This window comes from Cupressus sempervirens, chromosome 2 (genome assembly GCF_028749045.1).
Source record: "Cupressus sempervirens isolate cs-2001-9-10 chromosome 2, ASM2874904v1, whole genome shotgun sequence".
NCBI classification, from domain to species: domain Eukaryota; kingdom Viridiplantae; phylum Streptophyta; class Pinopsida; order Cupressales; family Cupressaceae; genus Cupressus; species Cupressus sempervirens.
Window position 1 is genome coordinate 15,325,052 of NC_143119.1, and position 20,771 is coordinate 15,345,822.

At 35.3% G+C, this 20,771-nt stretch overlaps 1 protein-coding gene across 1 annotated transcript; it reads left to right on the plus strand.

The window, feature by feature from the left end:
- The first annotated feature begins 18,309 nt into the window (after positions 1–18,309).
- Positions 18,310–20,264, plus strand: LOC149570853 (RAN GTPase-activating protein 2-like). The gene has a single exon (XM_089808239.1). The coding sequence runs from the start codon at positions 18,640–18,642 to the stop codon at positions 19,888–19,890; it is 1,251 nt and encodes a 416-aa protein (XP_089664365.1). The 5' UTR covers positions 18,310–18,639; the 3' UTR covers positions 19,891–20,264.
- The last annotated feature ends 507 nt before the right edge of the window (positions 20,265–20,771 follow it).

A 20,771-nucleotide genomic window follows, 5' to 3' on the forward strand; every position in this document is an offset into this window, starting at 1 on the left:
CACTAACCTTTAAAAGTTAAGGTTCAGGGTTCAAATACATGTTTTCGGTCCAAAATCTTAATGTCTTGTCTCAATTGAGTTAAGATAAATTTTCCAAACATACATTCCATACCATTAACCTTAACCTCCAAAATAAAAAGATTAAAATTGAATGCTAAAACACGAGTTTTGAAAATTAAAATTGAATGCTAAAACATAGGTTTTGAGTTTGGTTATCAACCTCTTTGACCAAGTTGATAAGGAATAATAATTGAAAGCTGGATCATCTCAAAGGCAGGTGTAAGATGAAAAATTGTATATAATGCATGAAAGGATAGAGTCAACGGTTTAAAGATCAGAAGCCATCATAACTCTGACATTGTTCAAGAAAAGGCCCACACACTTGCTCATTGAATTTCACCCGATAGATGAAGTTTTGAGGTACTCCATGGAAGGGTTCAAATTTTTCTATGGGCATTCCATGATCTATAAACAATATACATTTTGCAATCAAATATCTGATGAGATATTCCAAAAGTCATGGGATATAGATAATAGACAAGGTGATGAAATGTTTGATAAAATGCTCAATTCGGAGCTTTGAATTTGTGGTTAGAGTAGACCAAAGATGTGTAGCTCATAAAGTGTTAGCTATGGTGATAGGGAAAGTATCCCAAGGAGTTATCACCATAAGGCAATGTTTGTGCGATGTTAGGAGAAGTTTGTTCATGTAGAATGCTCAAAGTTAACAAGGCTTTATCTCCCTTTTGCCAATTACAATGATTGGTAGTTGTTGACTATTTCAATTAACAATAATAAACCATTAAGATCTATGAAACATGTGTTGTGAACGTCCATAGGAAATTTTTATCCACAACAATTTTTGATGTTCCCTTTAGTGAGTACAAAGTCAATAGGTATGAAAATGTGTAGCCAAGTTTGTATCGCTATTTACATTGAATTGCATCATGTTGTATCCATGTTTGGGTGCGGGAATGAAGTGCATCAAGGGCTTGTTTGGCAGTGGGAATATGAGTGGAATAGGCATATCTAAATTTTTAAAATTTTGAATTCTCACCAAATCTAAGTTGCAAAAATAGAATACGTATTCTAATTTTGACCCAAAAATGAGAAACTGCAATTCCACCTACATAAGTAGAATTGGAATACATATTCTTATTCCTATTTTATTTATTTTAGAAAACATAAATTTTTGGGTCTGTGAATTCCCCATCAAATTCTAACTAAACCAAACAAGAATAGGAATATGTATCCCCATTTTCTATTCTAGAATAACAATTCCAATTCCCATATTTCTATTCCCACAACCAAACTAACCCTAAGGCCCTGTTTGGTTGTAGGAATATGATGTGAATAGGAAAATTTGACTACGAGAATTTGGAAATTTTGCATTTGGATGCAAAAACCAAAAGTAGAATAGGAATACATTTATTCTAATTTTAGCCCAAAATGGGCATGGCAGACTTCCCACTAAATAGGTGGAATAGGAATAGCCTATTCCTATTCCACTATTTTCTAAACCAAATTTAATGTTTTTTCAGGTCTGCCAACATGCTCGAATTTGTGGAGGGAAAAAATAGGGTTTGTAGAGCCAAAGCCAGAGCCACTTTCTATTGTTAAAGAGTTGAAGCACCTTTTTCATTGATACATTTTCGTGAGATCAATCGTCATCTTTCCTTCATTTATTTCTTGCAAATGTTCAGCCTTTCTATTATCTTCATTCTAATAGGTTTTTGGAATAGTTTCCTAACATCTTTGGCTACCAGCAGTGAGGACTACCAATGACGAGAAAAGTGTTAGCAAAGGTACGTAGTTCACAGGTTTAATCTGAAGAAAAAGTGGTTATTATGTGGTTTTTTTCCAGTGATAGTTCTGATTCTTCCCATCCTTGTATGCACATTTTTTTGCGTTCTTCTTCGACATTCTAATAAATCATTTGCAATTTCTTGTATTCCTACTTTTTTGCATTGGCTATGAATTGAATCCTTATTAGCTGATTATAAAAGAAATATTAATTTCATTGTTATAAAAGATGGAACACTTAAAACAAATCAAAACCACCATTTAAAAAGTAACAATAGAAATTTCTTCAAAATATGACTTGTATGTATGGGATGCAATTGTCACTAAACTAGATCAAGCAGATTTTATAATACAAGGTAAACTTTGTAATCTTATCAATTAATGGTAGAAGTTTTATGAATTACTAAGAGAAATCGAGCAATAAGCATGTAAGAACATACAACTAAAATAATCCATGATTCCAACTACAATTGTTGTGTCAAATTAATAAAAATGATTAATTCAATAAAGAAAGTGACTCTTTAGCTAGAATCCTTTGTAACTTTCATTTAATCAATAAATAATTATTAATTCAAAAAAGGAAGTGACTCTCAATACCAAAATTGGGAAACCAAAAGATTATATCTTTGCCATAAATTTTAAAGATAATTTTAATATATAACCAGTACGATAGAAGTATGAAGAAATGAGGAGTCCAAAATGATCAATTATAGAGATGGTCTTTTGAACCAATTTTGGTTAAGATTTTGTTAAGAAAAGTTATGGTGATTTAACATTTTGACACTTAGTCAATTTTTTACTAAGTATTTCCATCAATGTCAAAGGGGGAGATTATTGGCAAGTAACTAATTGTGAAGGAATGAATGTTTTCATTTATGGGAACGTGCTATCAGATGGTAAGGTTGTTACACATTTAGTTTTGGTTTTGATTTGATGACAAAAGTGCCTAAGTACAATTCAGGGAATTATTCAATGAGGGTATTATTTTGATTAGTGAGTGCAAAATTGATATTATTGGCCAAAATTTTGGATATGATATAATGAATTTTTTATATGATACAACTATGTTTGTTGGTTAATGTAACTTAGGCTAGACTAATTTCAAAGTTCAGGAGAAGAGGCATAGATTAGGCATTTTGGCCTAAGGAATTGAATTCTTGTGTCAATTCAATTATTTGGAAATGTTGGGATGAAATCCTAGATGTTAACACTTAGTTAGCAAGTTTTGATTATTTATTTTAGGACACGTTTTATATGTATTATCTCCAAGGGTGACTAGATAAACACAATTAAAAGGGTATATAATGAGGATAGTTTGATCATGTGAAGTATCATGTGTGTATGCACATGTTATGTGAACTTTATGTATGATGCTATGATGTTATTTTGAAGTTCAGATGCAATTATTTGTTGCTTGAGCATAATCATATGTGATATATACACAGGACTAATAAGATGTATTAGATATTAGTACAATCATTTTAGTATTGTATTTTTTAATTTTTATATAGAGCTATATCTTTGTAAGAGAGTGAGTTTCATTGGAATACAACTCCTAACAGTATTGAGACCTCTAACGAGGTCTAGTCTTCTCACAAATAATTGTGTAAGAAATTAATGTAAAGACTCTTAATAGGGTCAAATATCCTAATAGAGAACTTTCTTATTAGTGCATTGTTGTTACAAAATGCTATAGGCTTCTCCATCCCAACATACATGAGATTTTCATTTATAGGAGTATTTATTCTAAGGATGATACCTCCAATTCCTCTTCTATCACTTTTGCATCAAGTAACATTGTGACTGCATGATGATAGTTTTTTTGAGGAGTCTTCTTATACTTCAAATTATGACGAGGAGCCATATTCATCCTCTTCTAATTATCATTTAGATGATGATTCTCCTCTAGATTCTCCACATGCTCCAATTGTTTGACCTTATTAGGCTTGATTAATATTAGAGTGAGTAGGTGATTAGATTGGTTATCCTTCAAATAAGAGAAGAAAAAGCTCATAATTTGACAAAGCTCCACATCTTTTCATTTCTACATCTTTTGATCCACAAATCTTGTGGGAATTTTTTGGTATTCTTGATTAGGATGTTGATATGAAAGAAGAATTCAATTCCTTTGGGAGGAACCATACTTGGCATTCAATCCCTCTTCCTAAGGAAATAAAACTAGTTTGATGCAAGTGGATCTATTAAACAAAAGTTTCCACATATGGATCATTTGATAATCATAAGGAGTACATGGTTGCCAAGGATTCTCTTAGGGCCCATTAGGTTGCTAGAATATTACTAGAATAGGAAATTAAAATTAGAATTTGTTTTTTATTCTCTATTTGGTGCATTGAATTGAAATTTGAAATAGGAATGTGTATTCCCATTTTGGCCCCAAATGAGCATATGTCCATTCCAAAAAAAAACTTTTATTGGAATAACTATTCCTATTCTCATTTTGACTTTTGATTATTTGACTAAAATTTGAAATCCACTAAAAGAAATCAAAGATCTAGGATTCAAACAACTAATCTACTATGCATAGAATATTGTTGTTGACAACAAAGGTTGGACCAAGGGATGGAGCATAGTGGACACAATGGTTGAAAGAGGAATACTTGTTTCTGTAAATCCTCCACATAGCTGATGGCATCCATTTTAATAGATGCTTTGTCCATCTCTATCAACATAGACAATGATCATGAAACTTAAACCAAATCTATAAACGGTTGTCATTTCAAGGGCCACGGTGTTGTTACATCTAGTTTTGTGAACATGCTCATTTGATGCATGTTTATAGTTTTTGGATCCTTGGTTGGATTTCAAATATGAATGTGGTCCTTGGTTGTTCTATCATCTATTTTCTTAACCCAAACAAGTTTCAAGGCCTCAAAAGCATCATTTTTTATCTAGTCAATGATCTTTCTATGTTTTCAATTTTAAGTTGTTTCATCTTTCCTTTATTTATCATAATATCATAGAGTGCCTTTGTAGTTCAAATTTGAATCTACTAAACTCATCCAAAAATTTTACCCCCAAGATCAAGCTACCTCATCTTGATGGAAAAGTTGCCAAGGTACAATTTTTCATGTTTTTGCTCTTGGGGCCAATAGGTGTCTGGTTCAATTCCAATTTCTATTATGTCCAATCAAACAGAGAGTTCTTTCTGACAAATTCCTATTCCAAATTAACAATTCTAGAATAAGTATTCCTAATTTTCAATTCCTATGCCTACAACCAAATGAGCCCTTAGATTCTTGGAATTAACTACTCTGAAACCTTTGACCAAGGTATGAAGATAAATTCTCTCTAACTTGTCCTTTCCAAAGCTACATATCATCATTGGAAAGTTTATCATCTAGTTGTAAAGAGTTTCTTTCTTCATGGTGACCTTTAGGAGGAGATTTATCCAGAGCAATCACAAGGGTTGTTTCGTGATCTTTCACTTTTTTGTTGCCTTTTATTTAAACCCCTTTATGGCCTTAAATAGGATCCTTGAGATTGGCATGTCAAGATGGACTCCCTCATTCTATCAGCTAGGTTTCCTTAGTGTCATTCTAATCCATCTATATTTCGTAGAAGGATGATAGTCTCACTTTTCTTGTCATCTATGTTAATGACTTGTTGATCATAGGGAGTCACTCATCTCACATCATTGTAGTTAATATTTCCCTTCATGATGATCTCTTGATGTCTTAATTAGGCCTACTACACTACTTCATATGGATTGAGATCACCTAGTCACCTTATGATATCTTCATTGGCCATCTTAAGTATGCTCTTGATATGCTCTCCAGATTTTGCATGGTGATGTAGGAGCATCTTGGGGTAGTTGGCTATCCTACATGATTAAGAGATTTTGGTGGGGTTGAGTGGACCTATTTGGGTCTTGCATAGTTAATTTTGATGTATTTAATAATTATTGTAAGCCTTTAAAGGCATTTGGTATTTAATTCCTGCTGGAGGCTGACTTGTGGCTCTTTAAGTAGTTAATGTAAGGGATATTTAATTTGTAGCATATTGGGCTGACTTGTGGCTTTGATTGGTATAAGTAGGGGTCATGGTGAAGTTTTTAGTCATTATTCATTCATTTAGAAGAGGAGTGAGTGTGGAGAGTAGCTGGAGAGCAAGTTTTTCTCGAGTCTGTGGATAGAGCGCTAAATGTGAGGCAATTTACAACAAGATTGTGATTATTCCTCCATCTTGGAGAAGAGGAGATTGTAGAGGAGAAAATTTTGAAGAGAGATAGTAGCTAAGGCTTTGGAAACAAGGAGATTGCTTGGTGGCTTGCGAGCACAAGTTGAGATCATAGAGGTTTCTACCAGAGTGTGGATTGTAATTACTATTATATTTGGCCATAACTGGGAAGACCTTACAACCTGACACATTGCATGTAATAGTTATTTTATGAATAAAGAGTTGTAACTTGGCCTCAAATCTTGCATTGTTATTGTGTTTCCACTATGTGGTTATTTGTTGGGGGCAAGGACATCTCCTTTGGCGATTCTCCTACCTTGCACTGCATCACATGGCCAACTACAATTATACATTGGCTCCATTTATGTTAGGGGTAAAAATTGAGGCTTCTTGTTCTTCACCCTTGGTAGCTTTTTATCATCAATGGGTTGGTAGCCTGGTATACTTGACTCACACAAGGTATGATATTTCATATGTTGTGGTCATGGTCTCTTGATTTATGAAGGAGCCACATGAGCTACAATAGAAAACATCTAAGAAGATTCTTCATTACATTCAAGGTACTCATAGTTATGGAATTCATTATGCAATAGGTTTGGATATTAACTTGGTAGAATATAAATACATTTAAATTGGGTACTCAATTATGAGGGTCACAAGTCTACTTTAGGATATTGTCTCTCTCTTGGTTTTGGCCCCATATCTTGGTCAATCAAGAAGTAGTCTACTATTTCTCTTTCATCCACAAAGGTTGAGTAACATGGAGTAATTAATAGTTGTACTAAGACTAGTTGGATTTAAAATATATTTACTGAGTTTAATATTCCTTTTCAAAAGATAACAATCACCTTTTGTGATAATTAGAGTGTTATTCATATTTATCACAATCTGGTCATCATCAAAAGACCAAGCACATTGAGATTCATGTACTCTATTCAAACGTTAGTTTATGAGTAGGTCCTTGACCTTCAATATTTACAGACACCTAATTAGAATGAAAACATCTTCACCAAGTCTTTCATTGAGAGAAAGTTCCTTCAATTATGTGTTTTACTTGGGGTGCAATAGGTGTCTCCTTCTACTAGAGGTTTTTGCTTCTTATTTACTCTCTTTTGGAGAGGAGTTTCATCCCACAAGGTGTTCTTCGTTTCTCTAGTTATGAGAGGTTGTATTTTATGTTTGTATGGGTACCTAGCTTAGTCTTGTTCTCAAGATCCATAATTCATGCATTATTCTATTCCATAAGTTATTCTTAAAGGGGGGTGTTATAGTAAACAAATATTTTCCATTTCACTCTTCTAAATGTGATAAATCAACTACTTAGTGAAAATCATGAGATTGGCAAGAAGATGGAAGAGATTGTTGAGTTAAGAATTGAGAACTAAAATATGAAGAATGAACTAAAATTTGAGAACAAAATAAATGAGAGACTAAAAAGATCAGAGGAAAGTATCAAAATATTGGACGAATGACTTAACAAATAGAGACTACCAAGATACACATTTTGACTAGGTTATACCAAGCATTCTACTATTGATAAAGGATAATCTTTCAAGAAAGATGAACATATGGTGGTCTACTTAAATCCTAAACTGAAGAAACCTACATGCTATCACTATAAAAAGCCTGGACATATAATAAATGTCTGCATGAGTAAAACTGGTAAGTCTAATCTTACTCCCAATTTCTATGGATATTGTTATCATTGTAATGAGTATGGACATTGATCATATGAATGTAGCTATAAGTTTAATCAATTCCCTAAGAAGTATGAATTCAATAGATATTATTATACTTGGAGTAAATTTGGACACAAGTCACAAAATTACAAATCAAAGTTGAAGTCTAACTGGACACCAAGAAAGAAAGGTAATACTATCAATATTGTCACTCTCCCTTAATTTTTCTATAACACCTTCCTCTATGCAAGCGATTACAAGTGATGAATCAACCCAGAAAAATATTGCAAGTTCACATTAATTTTCATCATCCCTTTTTTTTCCCTATAATACCTTTCTTTATGTGGGAGAGACTCTAGACAAGTTCAAATCGTGCTTAAAGTGTGTTTTGAGGCATAGAACAACTTATCACACACATCAAAAAAGCCCATAATTTTTGCATCTTATATAAACAATGCAAAATCACCCACAATTGGTGCAGGAGAACCTAGTCAGAGCTTTCATTTTTGGTTTCTAGTTGGTTATGATTTTGGGCATGTAATGACTCTAGCCAAGTTGGGGGTGTGAGTGAATTTGGACCTTGTAGAGGTCATCTTTTTGGGTTGCAAAAGTGGCTAAGTAGATGTTTTGGGTGTGTGTTTATGAGTGTAGCTTGTGCTAGGGGACATAGGTCTAGGACCATAAGAAGTTTGAAGAAGGTATGATTTTAACCCACCCTATCCTCTATGATGTGATTTAATCCTCTTGCATGGATTAGGACTCCTAACATGTCATTTGGGAGTTGGAAAGAGAATAGATGTCAAAAATGTTAAATTGGGAAACAATTGGGAAAAGTTATCAAGAAGAAAAAAATTACCTAAATCGTGCATATTGATGTCCTAGGGGATAAATTACATCTAGAAATCATTTGTGGATCAAACTAGACAAATTTGGAGGTTCCCAAGTGAAGGATAGAAAAATTTCTCAAGGGTGCCAGAAGTTGTCAAGATTGTGCAACTTTTTGGAAAAAAAGTTGCAAAATGCAAGGAGAAGCTTGGTGGTTATTAAAAAAAATTGAAACCTCTTTGAGAACCTATAAAATCATCAATAAAACACATCCCAAGGGTTGGGAGTTGTAATGAGCAAGTTTGTCCAATTGAATACACGATTTTCTAGTTTAGTTTGAGACAATTTATAGAATTTGAATTGCCTGTATGGACAAATGGATTGAACCATCCAATGTGGTGTTGGATTTTTTTTTCTTATGTTTTTAAAATACTTTTATATTCAAGTTACTAGTTTTTAAGTGCTCATATAACTAGGTTTTGAAGTTCTTTTCTAAGTATCCCGTGTGTTGTTTCAATTTTGACTGCTTGAGCAATAATGGCTCCCCCATGAGTTCCTACTGTGAGTTCTTCATGGATTTAAGGGAAATGGGAGTATATCCAATGTAAATAATATATATAATTTTTGGGGCCTTGGAAGGCATGGATAGCAATTTAAAAGTGATGCTCTAGGTAAGTTTGTTGTACTTAGTTAGGAAATCACAAAATTGGAAGAGAGGTTTTGAGGTTTGAAAGTGTTTAATACTTCAACCCAAGTGGTGCATAATGAGGAGGGTTGAGTAGTGTCAACATCCAGTAGAGGGAAAAATTTCATGATATTTTTTGAAGGGGGAAAGAACACACCCTAGCCAAACCAGTCACCATTAGTATGAAACCCTTAAAAATAGGCATAAAAGTTGTTTTTTGGTATACAGACACCTTGGAGATTTGAGACCCACAAAATCTGTGAGATTTTCCAAAAGAGTACTTTAATATAAGGTTTTTTTTCCACCTCCTTTGAAGAAAATTAAGAAAAAATCCCTAAAACCCAAGTTGGAGGGCTAATCCTAATAGCCTTATTTGTGGCAGTTTTGGCTTAAGAACAAAGAACCTAATGATACTTTTTAAGATTGTGGTCTAAATGTCCAAGGGAAGTTTAACATTACTTGAAAGAACCCTCACTCTCTAAGGTTGACAAAATTGGTCAAAAAAATAACAAGTAGAAGGTTAGCAAGTGAGTTTGAAGAGGTATTTGGGTAAAGAAAAAACAATAACCATTGGTGTAACTAGGTTGAGAGTGGATAGAGGATAGGATAGAGATCCTCTAGGGATTAGGGCATCAAGGGAACCCTACTAGGCTACGAGAAAGCTTTAGAAATTCCTTGGGAAGATAAGGACTAAGAAGCAGTTTAACCTAGCAATACATTAGAGTGTTATCAAAGAAAGAAGATTGGGGTTTGTGGGTAGATGTTTCAACCTAAAAAATGGGTAGAGTCCAATAAGGTGACCAATGTAGAATTGGCCAAAGAGATGGGTGAGAAAAAGGAGAAGAAAAAGATCCTTGAAGAAGCTCTAGAAGAAATGAAGACCATGTTGGAAGAAGTTGCTAAGGCGGCTAAGAAGAAGGATCTAGAAGGTGAAAGTAGCAGTAAAGGTAAGGAGAAGGTTGATGAAGAAGACCTTATTCTTGAACTTGACCCCCTATCAATGAAGATCCATTCCTAAGAGTCATCAAAGACTTAGGTGAGAAGGCCTTAGAAGGAGTTCCTTTTTTTAGTGGGAAGGTGGACCTTGAGTTGGTGATCAAATGGGTTAAAAGAATGGAGAATCACTTTGAATGTGATGATGTGAGTAAAGCTCAAAAAGTTAAAGTAGCCAATTCTAGGTTGAGGGGATCAACCCTAACATGGTGGAAGTACCTCTAAGAAGAGAGGGAAAAATTGGGAAAGAAGCCCATTGCAAATTGGAATGCCATGGTAACAAAGGTGAAAGAGAAATACCTACCAGAGGACTATGAGATTCAACTACACAAGAAGAGACAAAGTTTGAAGTAAAAAAGACATGGATATAGCAACTTACACTGAAGAGTTTCAAAAGTTGTGTTTAAGGTCAAGAGTGCAAGAAGATAAGACCATTAAGGTAGCTAGGTATCTAGGGGGTTTTAAATGGAGCATACAAGAAGAGATCAATTTATGGACTCCCATAATAGTCCATAAATTCTTCCAACTTGCTTTGAAAGTGGAAGAGAAGAATAAAAAGAAGGCAAACTCAAACTTTAGAGAAAGAGGTAAGGGAAGAGATGGAAGAGATAGAAGATATAGTGGAAGAGGATCAAACTATAAGTCACAAGGAGACAATAAGGTTACTGAGTAGCAAGAGGGAAGTTTAGAAAGAGGAGGCTTTAGCAGGGGTAGAGGGTCTAACACTAGTTGGAGAGGAAGGAGCGAAAATCAAAGGATAGGCTCCTACTCTACCACCATAAAGTGCTATCATTTCCATCAGTTAGGACACCTTGCATATAGGTGCCCTAAGAATAACTCAACTTCCCAAGGGAACACAAAAAGGGTCAATTACGTACAAGAGTAATCTAGTGGCAACAACAAGCACCCTAAGGTACCCCTAGAATCAAAGGAAGGGGAGAATTTGATGATCAAGAGAACATTGATTAAGGAGTTAATCAAAGAAGAACCAAGTCAAAGGAGAGCACTCTTTAGGATCATATGTAAGATCATGGGAAAGGTATGTAGAGTCATTATTGACTCAGGATCAATTGATAATATAATCAGTGAAGAGGTAGTCAACAAGTTAAAGTTAAAAAGAATCTCTCATGTCAATCCATACAAGGTCACGTGGCTCAATAAAGGACAACATATATTTGTTGGAGAACAAGCATTGGTGGAGTTCATTATAGGGAGAAATAAAGATAGTACTATGTGATATTCTTCCCATGGATGCATGCTACCTTCTACTTGGAAGGCCATGACAATTTGATAATCAGGCTATACATGATGGAATTGGAAATTTCTACTCATTCAAGAAAGATGGAGTAACTTTCAAGATCCAATCCTTGCTAGAAGAGGGAGAGGTGAAGACCTCAAGACCAAGTGTGCTTATGGTTGGTGAGAAGGAGTTCTTGCTGACTCTAGAGAAAGGAGATGGAGTTGGGTTTGCATTGGTTTAAAACCTATAGATGAAGTTGCTGCCAAGAAAACAAAGATACCAATTTAAGTGCGAGAATTGCTTAAAGAATACAAGACCATTTTTAGTGATGGACAACCTACCACCTTGCCTCCCAAGAGACATGTTAGCCAACAAATAGATTTTCTCCTAGGAGCTTCCCTACCTAATAAAGCCACCTATAAGATGACTCCTCAACAAAATGAGGAAATTTCCAAACAAATCCAAGAGCTCTTAAACCAAGGCCTGATTAGGAAAAGCATTAGTCCATGTGGAGTCCCTACTATTTTAGCACCTAAGAAAGGTGGAACTTGGATGCTTTGTACTAATTCCAGAGCCATTAAAAGGATCACCATTAGGTATAGGTTCCCAATACCTAGAATTGAAGACCTAATGGACTATTCAAGGGAAGCCAAGCATTTTACCGAGATAGACTTGAAAAGTGGTTATCATCAAATTAGGATAAATGAAGGGGATATGGAAGATGACCTTTATAACTACTAAAGTGTTGTATGAGTGGCTTGTGATGCCATTTGGTTTATCCAATGTCCCATCTACTTTTATGAGGCTGATGAACAAGGTGTAGTCAGATTACATTGGTAAGTTTGTTGTTGTCTATTTAGATGACATCTTAATTTTTAGCAAAACTAAAGAGAAACATATTAGGCATCTACAAATTGTTTTTAAGAAATTGCATGATGAAAAGATAATCATCAATTTGGAGAAGTGTGACTTCACGAAGTAGGAGTTAGTGTACCTTGGCTTTATTCCATCTTAGGGTAACCTAAAAATGGATCGAGAGAAGGTAGATGCCATTCTAAGTTGGCCTAATCCTAAGACTGCATATGATGTGAGAAACCTCCATGGATTAGCTTAGTATTATAGGAATTTTACTAGACATTTCAGTGGCATATGTGCTCCTATGTTGGACACAATCAAGGGAGGAGTGAAGAGAAAATTCCTTTGGACCCCTCAAGCAGATCAAGGCTTTGAAACACTCAAGAGGAAAATAGTAGAGCTGCCTACACTAGTACTTCCTAGCTTTGAATTTTTTTCCAAGTGGAATGTGATGCTAGCAATGTAGCTATTGGATTTTTCCTAAGCCAAGAAGGGAGACTAGTGGCCTTTCATAGTGAGAAATTCAATTTTGCTAGGAGAAAGTACTCCTCTTATGACCTAAAGTTGTATGCTTTAGTATAGGCTCTAAGGAAGTGGAGGAACTACTTGCTCCTAAAGGAATTTTTTGTGTATTTAGACAACCAAGCCCTCAACTTCCTTAATTCTCAAGACAAACTAAGCAACAAGCATATGAAGTGGGTAGAATATTTGAAAGCCTACACATTTACAATTAAGCACAAGAAGAGAGTGCAGAAAAAAGTAGCTGATGCTTTGAGTAGAAGAATCCTCACAATACAAGAGATTCAACTACAAAGCATAGGTATAGACATCTTCAAAGATCTATATGCTAATGATGAAGATTTTGCTCAAATTTACAAGGTGTGCAAGGAGTTTAAAAATAACTTCCATGGTGAGTTTTTTGATTATAAGAATGATATATTTTTTAAGGGAAATTAACTTTGTGTTCCTAGGGGGTCAATGAGGAAGAATTTGATCCAAGAGAAACATAATGGGGAACTTAGTGGTCATTTTGGAGTCAATAAGACTCAAGAGTTAGTCACTAGGTTCTATTTTTCACCTAGGATGACTAGAGACATTAAACAATATGTTGAGAGTTGCATAGTGTGCCAAAAAGCCAAGGGGACATCCTCAAATGTTGGTCTTTACCAACCTCTTCCAATCTCTAATAGACAATGGGAATGTATAAGCATAGATTTTGTAGTTGGCCTACCCAAAATAAGGCAGGGGTATGATAACATCTATGTGATTGTGGATAGGTTTAGTAAGATGGCTCACTTTGTGCCTTGCAAGACTATCCATGATGCTTGTCAGATTGCTAATTTGTTTTTCAGAGAGGTGGTTAGGATCCATGGGTTACCTATGAGTATTGTTTCAGACAGGGACACCAAAACTTTTGGAAAACTCTGTGGAGAAGACTTGGAACTAACTTGTCTTTTGGATTTGCCAACCACCCAAAGACTAACGACCAAACATAGGTAACTAATAAGAATTTTGGAAACCTACTGAGGTGTCTCAAAAATGAGTATGGGAAGACTTGGGATCAACTCATTGGGAAAGATGGATATGCCTACAATGATGTAATGAATAGATCAATAGGTAAGAGCCCCTTTGAAGTAGTTTATGGTTTGCATCCTAGAGGAATTTTTGAGTTGAGAGCCTTGAAAGAAGAGATTCCAAGTAGTAGTTATGCTAAGGAATTTGCCTAATCAATGAGGGAAGTCCATGAAAGTGTGAGGAAGACCTTGATTGAAAATGCTAACAGATTAAAACAAAAGATTGATGCATCAAAGAAGGAGTTACAATTTTAGATAGGAGATCTTGTGATGGTACATCTAAACAAACAAATATTGTTAAAGGGGGTACGACACAAGCTCGACATGAGGAGGGTAGGTCCTTGCACAATACTTGATAAATATGGGGAAAATGCCTATAAGGTTGAGCTACCTACAAACCTAGGTTTGTCACCAATGTTCAATATTGCTGATTTGGTTGTCTACAAAGGACCTATCCCAGACGCTGACCAGAGTCTCCAAGAGGTCACACAGGATGTAGCAGTCCTGCAACTAAGCCCTCCTCCACCTCTACAAGCAGCTAGGATTTTGGATTTAAAAGTCTAAAAGTAGACTAGGACAAAGGCCTACTTGGAACATCTTGTTCAATGGGTGGGAAAAGGTGATATTGATGCTACTTGGATTAGGGAGACAAACTTTAAACGTTTGGGCATTGATCCAAGCCTACTCAATCCAAGATGGATTAACTTCTTTTTGTTTGGGACAGTATGGTGCAAGAGCACCTAGTCAAAGCTTTTATTTTTGGTTTCTAGTTGGTTTGGATTTTGGGCATGTACTAACTCTAGCCAAGCTAGGGGTGTGGGTGAGTTTGGACCTTGTAGAGGTCATCTTTTTGGGTCAAAAAAGAGGCTAGGTAGATGTTTTTGGTGTGTATTTATGAGTATAGCTTGTGCTAGGAGGTATATGTCTAGGACCATAAGAAGTTTAAAGAAGGTGTGATTTTAACCCACCCTATCATCTATGATGTGATTTAATCCTCTTGCATGGATCAAGACTCCTAATGTGTCATTTGGGAGTTGGAAAGAGAATAGATGTCAAAAGATAACAAATTGAGCAACAATTGGAAAAAGTTGTCAAGAAGGCAAAAATGGGATAAATAAGGCATATTGATGTCCTAGGGGCTAAATTATTTCTAGACATCATTTGTGGATCAAACTAGACAGGTTTGGAGGTTCCCAAGTGAAGGAGAGAAAAGTTGCTCAAGGGTGCCAAAAGTTGTCAAGATTGTGCAACTTTTTAAAAAGTCGCTTGACAATTTTTTGGCATAAAAGTTGCAAAATGCAAGGAGAAGCTTGGTGGTTATTCCAACCACCTGCAACCTCTTTGGGAACCTACAAAATTATCAATCAAACACATCTCAAGGGTTGGGAGTTGTATTGAGCAAGTTTATGCAATTGAATACATGATTTTCTAGTTCAGTTTGAGACAATTTATAGAATTTTAATTGCCTGTATGGACAAATGGATTGAACCATCCAATGTGGTGTTGGATTTGTGTTTCTAATGTTTGTACAATACTTTTCTATTCAAGTTACTAGTTTGTACGTGCTCATTTAACTAGGTTTTGAAATTATTTTCTGAGTATCCTGTGTGTTGTTTCAGTTTTGATTGCTTGAGCAATAATGGCTCTCCCGTGAGTTGCTACCATGAGTTCTTCATGGCTTTAGGGGACATGGGAGTAGAGCCAATGTACATATTGTATATAAGTTTTGGAGCCCTAGAAGGCATGTCAAGCAATTTAAAAGTGATGCCCTAGGCAAGTCTGTTGTACTTGGTTAGGCAATCACAGAATTGGAAGAGAGGTTTTGGGGTTTGAAAGTGCCTAATACTTCAAACCAAGTGGTGCAGAATGAGGAGGGTTGAGCAGTGTCAACATTTACCAGAAAAACAAGTTTCATGATAAGTTTTGAAGGGGGAAGAACATACCCTAGCTAGACCAATCACCATTAGTATGGAACCCTTAAAAATAGGCATAAGAGTTACTTTATGGTGTATGGACACCTTGGAGATCGAAGACCCACAAAATCTATGAGATTTTCCAAAAGGGTACTCGAATATAAGGTTTTTTTTCCAACTCTTTTGGAGAAAATTAAGACTGTAGCCTTGTTTGTGGCAATTTTGGCTTAGGAACAAAGAACCTGATGATACCTTGTAAGATTGTGGTCTAGATGTCCAAGGGAAGTCTGGCATTACTTGCAAGAGACCTCACTCTATAAGGTTGAGGAAATTGGTCAAAGAAATCACAAGTAGAAGGTTAGCAAGTGAGTTTGAAGAGGTATTTGGGTAAAGAAAAAACTATAACCATTGGTGTAACTAGGTTGAGAGTGGATAGAGGATAGGAAAGAGATCCTCTAGGGATTAGAGCATCAAGGGAACCCTAATAGGCTAGGAGAAAGCCTGACCAAGTCCTTGGAAGGTAAGGACTAAGAAGTAGTTTAACCTAGCATTACATCAACAATACATTTGTAGTTCGTGAGTTGTCAAAGCATCACAAAATGGCAAATTGAATTGTACATGTCGTTGCTGCTCGCCAAACCAAAAATGAGACTAAAATGGGATGGCGTCTGCCACCACCATGTTGACATTCACCAACAAACAAAATTTGTTGAGAAAAGTGCCAACAAAATATTTTTCGATGTAAAACCTTGAATCTTGATGGACAATCCCAACATAAATATTCTATTGACTAATTAAACTATGATTAAACATATTTACAATTTAATCATCTATTTTTGCATGGAAAATCATATATGAGTGGATCATGTATAGCCCTCCTTTTCCTTTTTATTATTATATTCTCACTAATAACAGACAAATCCTCAACAAAGTTGGGCAACTTTTTTGACGTTTCTCATAGAGAAGTGGCATCCATTCCTTGCAAATTTATCTCATGAACAATTTCCCATTTTTTCACCACTATAAATACATCCCCAATTTCCCTCCCGCACAAATTAAAATCATGAGAATCAAATATAATCATATCCAAACTGGTTTCAAAATTTAGAAGTTGCTAGAGAAAATGAGGGCAATTTTTGTGTTTCTTGGATGGCTACCATTAATGGAATTTTTAGTTGAAAGAAGCCAATGGCGACCAATGCTTCAAGTACCATCCCTACATTGCACGTGGTAGAGCAACTGCATATGAAGGAGACTCGCAGGCTAAATTGAGAACGGAGTCAAATATGTTATGTTTGAATCCACCAGTGCTTTTTTTGAGGCCTACCAACACATGCTTAAGGTGTTACACAGGAAGAAAATTAAGAAGCTTAGCTTTTTTAGGCATCTTGTATATGTTGGGGTTCCAGTGTTTGGTGTCAGGAAATGACAATACTAGAGGTGGTGCTCATGGTAGAGTTGGAAAAGAGAGAATATGGTTGGAGGGGACACTGAAATGGCTACTAATGGTTGGGGAGATGATCAGATGTACTTGAAAAATGATGGGAATGATATTGGTTGGACTAAGATTTCAACATCATAGAGAAGGGGGGTGAGCTTGTTGGCCTTTTGATTCTTAGTTTTTATAATGCTAGCAGTCATAATCATGGATTTCTTCTGCAATTGTTTGGGAATGTGTATGACAAATATTTGGAAAGATCCAAATTCTTGCATGTGCCTAGAACTTAAAAACATTTCAAAAATTTCTTTATCTGATTTTGTGTTGAAAATTCAATTTTACTTTTTAATAAAAATAAAAATTATTGATTTAAAATTAAGTAAGAAATAAAATGATTTTTGAACTTCAGAAGTGCACTAGTTTTATTTATAAAAATTTAATTGTGAGAGACAATAGGAGTAAGGACTAATAAATTATTTCTATATAATATTTTCTCTAAAAAGTTCCTATAAGACATATTGGGGATAAATGAGTTTTTTAAATAAAAAATAAAGTATTATAAATTTGGAAAAAAAAAAATTATAAATAAAATTTATTTTCAAAAATTGACAAATATTATTCAAATAATAGACAAAGTGTATACACTAGTATTACTTATCACAAATACTTCAAATAAAAAACTATTTAAAAAATTAATAAAATAAATAAATTTTAAAACTAGTAAAAATCTATATTGAATACATTGACAAAATTAAAAACATTTATATACAAATGTTTTAACTTGATTTTTTTCAATTTTAAAACAGATATTTCTGTCCTAGATAGACTTTAATATTTATTAAATTTTTTTAGATATCGAAAATTTCAGTTCTTCTAACCATGTTCTTTTTTAATTCCACCTCCAATTCCAGACTTTCGTGCAGTACACTAGAGCCGGATAATATCGTTGTTTTTCCCGCGACCAAATCAAGTAAAATTTCAATCCAAAACGTAGGAAATTGCAGAAAATGGAAAGAAAAAACTGAAATCTCAAAGGCGAGCGATAAACGTTGGAAATATATAAGCACGAATTCATTTATTTCTTAAGTAAGACGTTACTGCAGACGATCTCAGAAGACGTTACAACAAATATATAAAGAAGAGTAAATTAGATTTGTAAATGTTTCCAATCAAAATTCATGTCACTGTAAGAAGTCTGTCAGTTACAGAGACGTCGAATTTGCAGGAAACTGTTTGAGACAGATTTATAAACTCTAGTTCTCAGAAATTTTTGTGCAGACAATTTTGTTGTTTCAGTAACGGCCAACTAAGAAATGTAAGGGTTCGAACGAAAAATGATGTTTTTTTATCATACATGTAGAGTTCTGAAATTTATACTGTTATCTTGATTTCGTGTCGTCATCTTCAATTTATGCAAGGAGCAATTGGATAAAGGTCATGGGCACTATCCAGACTCATACTGATAAAGGGTTGGAAGAAATTGTTTTTGACATATCAAATCCAAATGGTCATTTTTTCTTTATTGACCTGGGCTTGGCTATGGAGCTCTTCAGCCCATTGGAAAAGCTCAAGGGTTCTTGTACCAAGGTATGCTTTGCCAACCACATTTTCAGAGTGGATGCAGCCCATATTGCAAAAAGAGCCCTGTTGGGTGTTCGGAAAACATTAAGAGATGTGGAACTTTTACATTTTTCCTTTGGAAGACCTGTGCATGAAGAACTTCATATTATGTCAATATTTTCATATGCGTTACGAAGATGCCGGCTGAGATCCTTGTTTCTTGACATAGGGAAATCGAGAGAGGAGGGGGTCAGGGCTTTTGCACCACTCTTGAAATCTCAGAAAGCTCTGGAAAAATTGGGATTCGCCTGTGGCAAAATTTCTGGAGAAGCTGCTAGAACCATTTGTGAGTTGCTTCCATCTGTTGAAACGATGAAGAGTTTGCATTTCGTTTACACCGAGTCAGGAGACGATGCAGCAGAGATCATTTCAGAGCTTTTTACGAAATGCATTGCTCTAGAGGATTTTGAGTTCTCAGGAAACAACATAGGCATCCGCGGTGCAATGGCTTTAGTAATCGCTTTGGGGAAAAGCAGTGGCTTAAAGTCTCTCTGTTTAGGAGCTAACATGTTTGGGAAAGCAGGCAGGGTTGCTCTGAGCAAAGTCATCTCTGGACATCTAGGTCTCATAGTAGTTATTTTAAGCTATATGGATCTTCATGATAAAGGGGTGATTTCTATCGCCCGAAGCCTCAAGGATACAGCTCCATCTTTAAGTGTTCTTAAGGTTGGAGGAAATTATATCACTCGAAAAGCAGCTCCAGCTTTAGCAGAATGTCTTGCTGTAAAGAACTTGCTGACCGGGTTTTATGCAATAGACAACGAACTAGAGGATGATGGATCAGTTGTAATATGCAAAGCCATTTCGGAAGGTCACGAGCAGCTCAAAGAGCTTGATTTTAGTGCAAATAAAATGACTAAAACTGGGGCTAAGGCTGCTGCAGAAGCTGTTGTAAACAAGCCCAATTTCTTTCAGCTTTCTATTAAAGAGAATTTCATTTCTAAAAAAGGAATTGAGACCGTCAAAGATGTGCTAAGAAGAGGCATCAAGGGTGAGTCTGTACTTTCCGGAGAGCTGGAACAATATGAAGACAGTGACACCGAGTCAGAGGAAGAAACTATCGCGTGAAGATCCTTAGTATATATGCACACACAATAGGATTACTTTGGACACTCTTTATCCCTTGAAGGTGTTCTTTAGTTTTTGGAAACACAGGTAATTCCTCCTTAGCTTCCCACAGTTCCAAAAACAACCGTAATCTGAATATTACGATTTTTCTCTTGTTTAGGTTGTTTCACTCATGTTAGAAGGATTTATTTCAATTTGATATCTTCTGTAATGACCATGGGTTTGTGAGAAAATAATGAAAAAGATTAACTCTGGCTTCTTTGGTCTATTAATCTGTCAGGACATCTATCTGATTGTGACATAAAGGTTAATTGTAGAGAACTTGATGGTTTTTGAATTTTTTTTTATGGGCCATAAAACAAAGATTTATCTTATGTTTATTTTGTGAAATTGGAAGTAATCATTTTAAGTCAGTTCAATGATAATAGCTTTTAGAGCTTCTTTGTGTGTCTTCAAAGGACATTTTTTATGTATTATAATGAGAGGTCTATTCAAAAGCTTCTTCAAAATCAATGTTAGCAAGTTTTGTTTTGATGCAAAGAGCAAGCAACACTCTGCTCGGCAACCTCAAATCTTAAACATAAAACAAAAATAGACCCTTTGTTCTTAGATTGCAGCAAGAAACAGAATTTAATTCATAACAATCTGCAGATAGAACATTTACATTCATAGCCTTTCAACAACTTTTACCAAACTTTACTCATATGTGTGCCCTCTGGCCTCGATTGTGTTGCTTGCCTTCTCCATGCACACCCACACTCCTATCTCCCCTTTCTTAAATTGCTATCAAGCTCCACACTTCCACTTCTACCCTCTTAAATCCTCCCCATTTCTCATGTGCGGCATTCTATGCCCCCTTTCAAGACTTTACATTATTTATA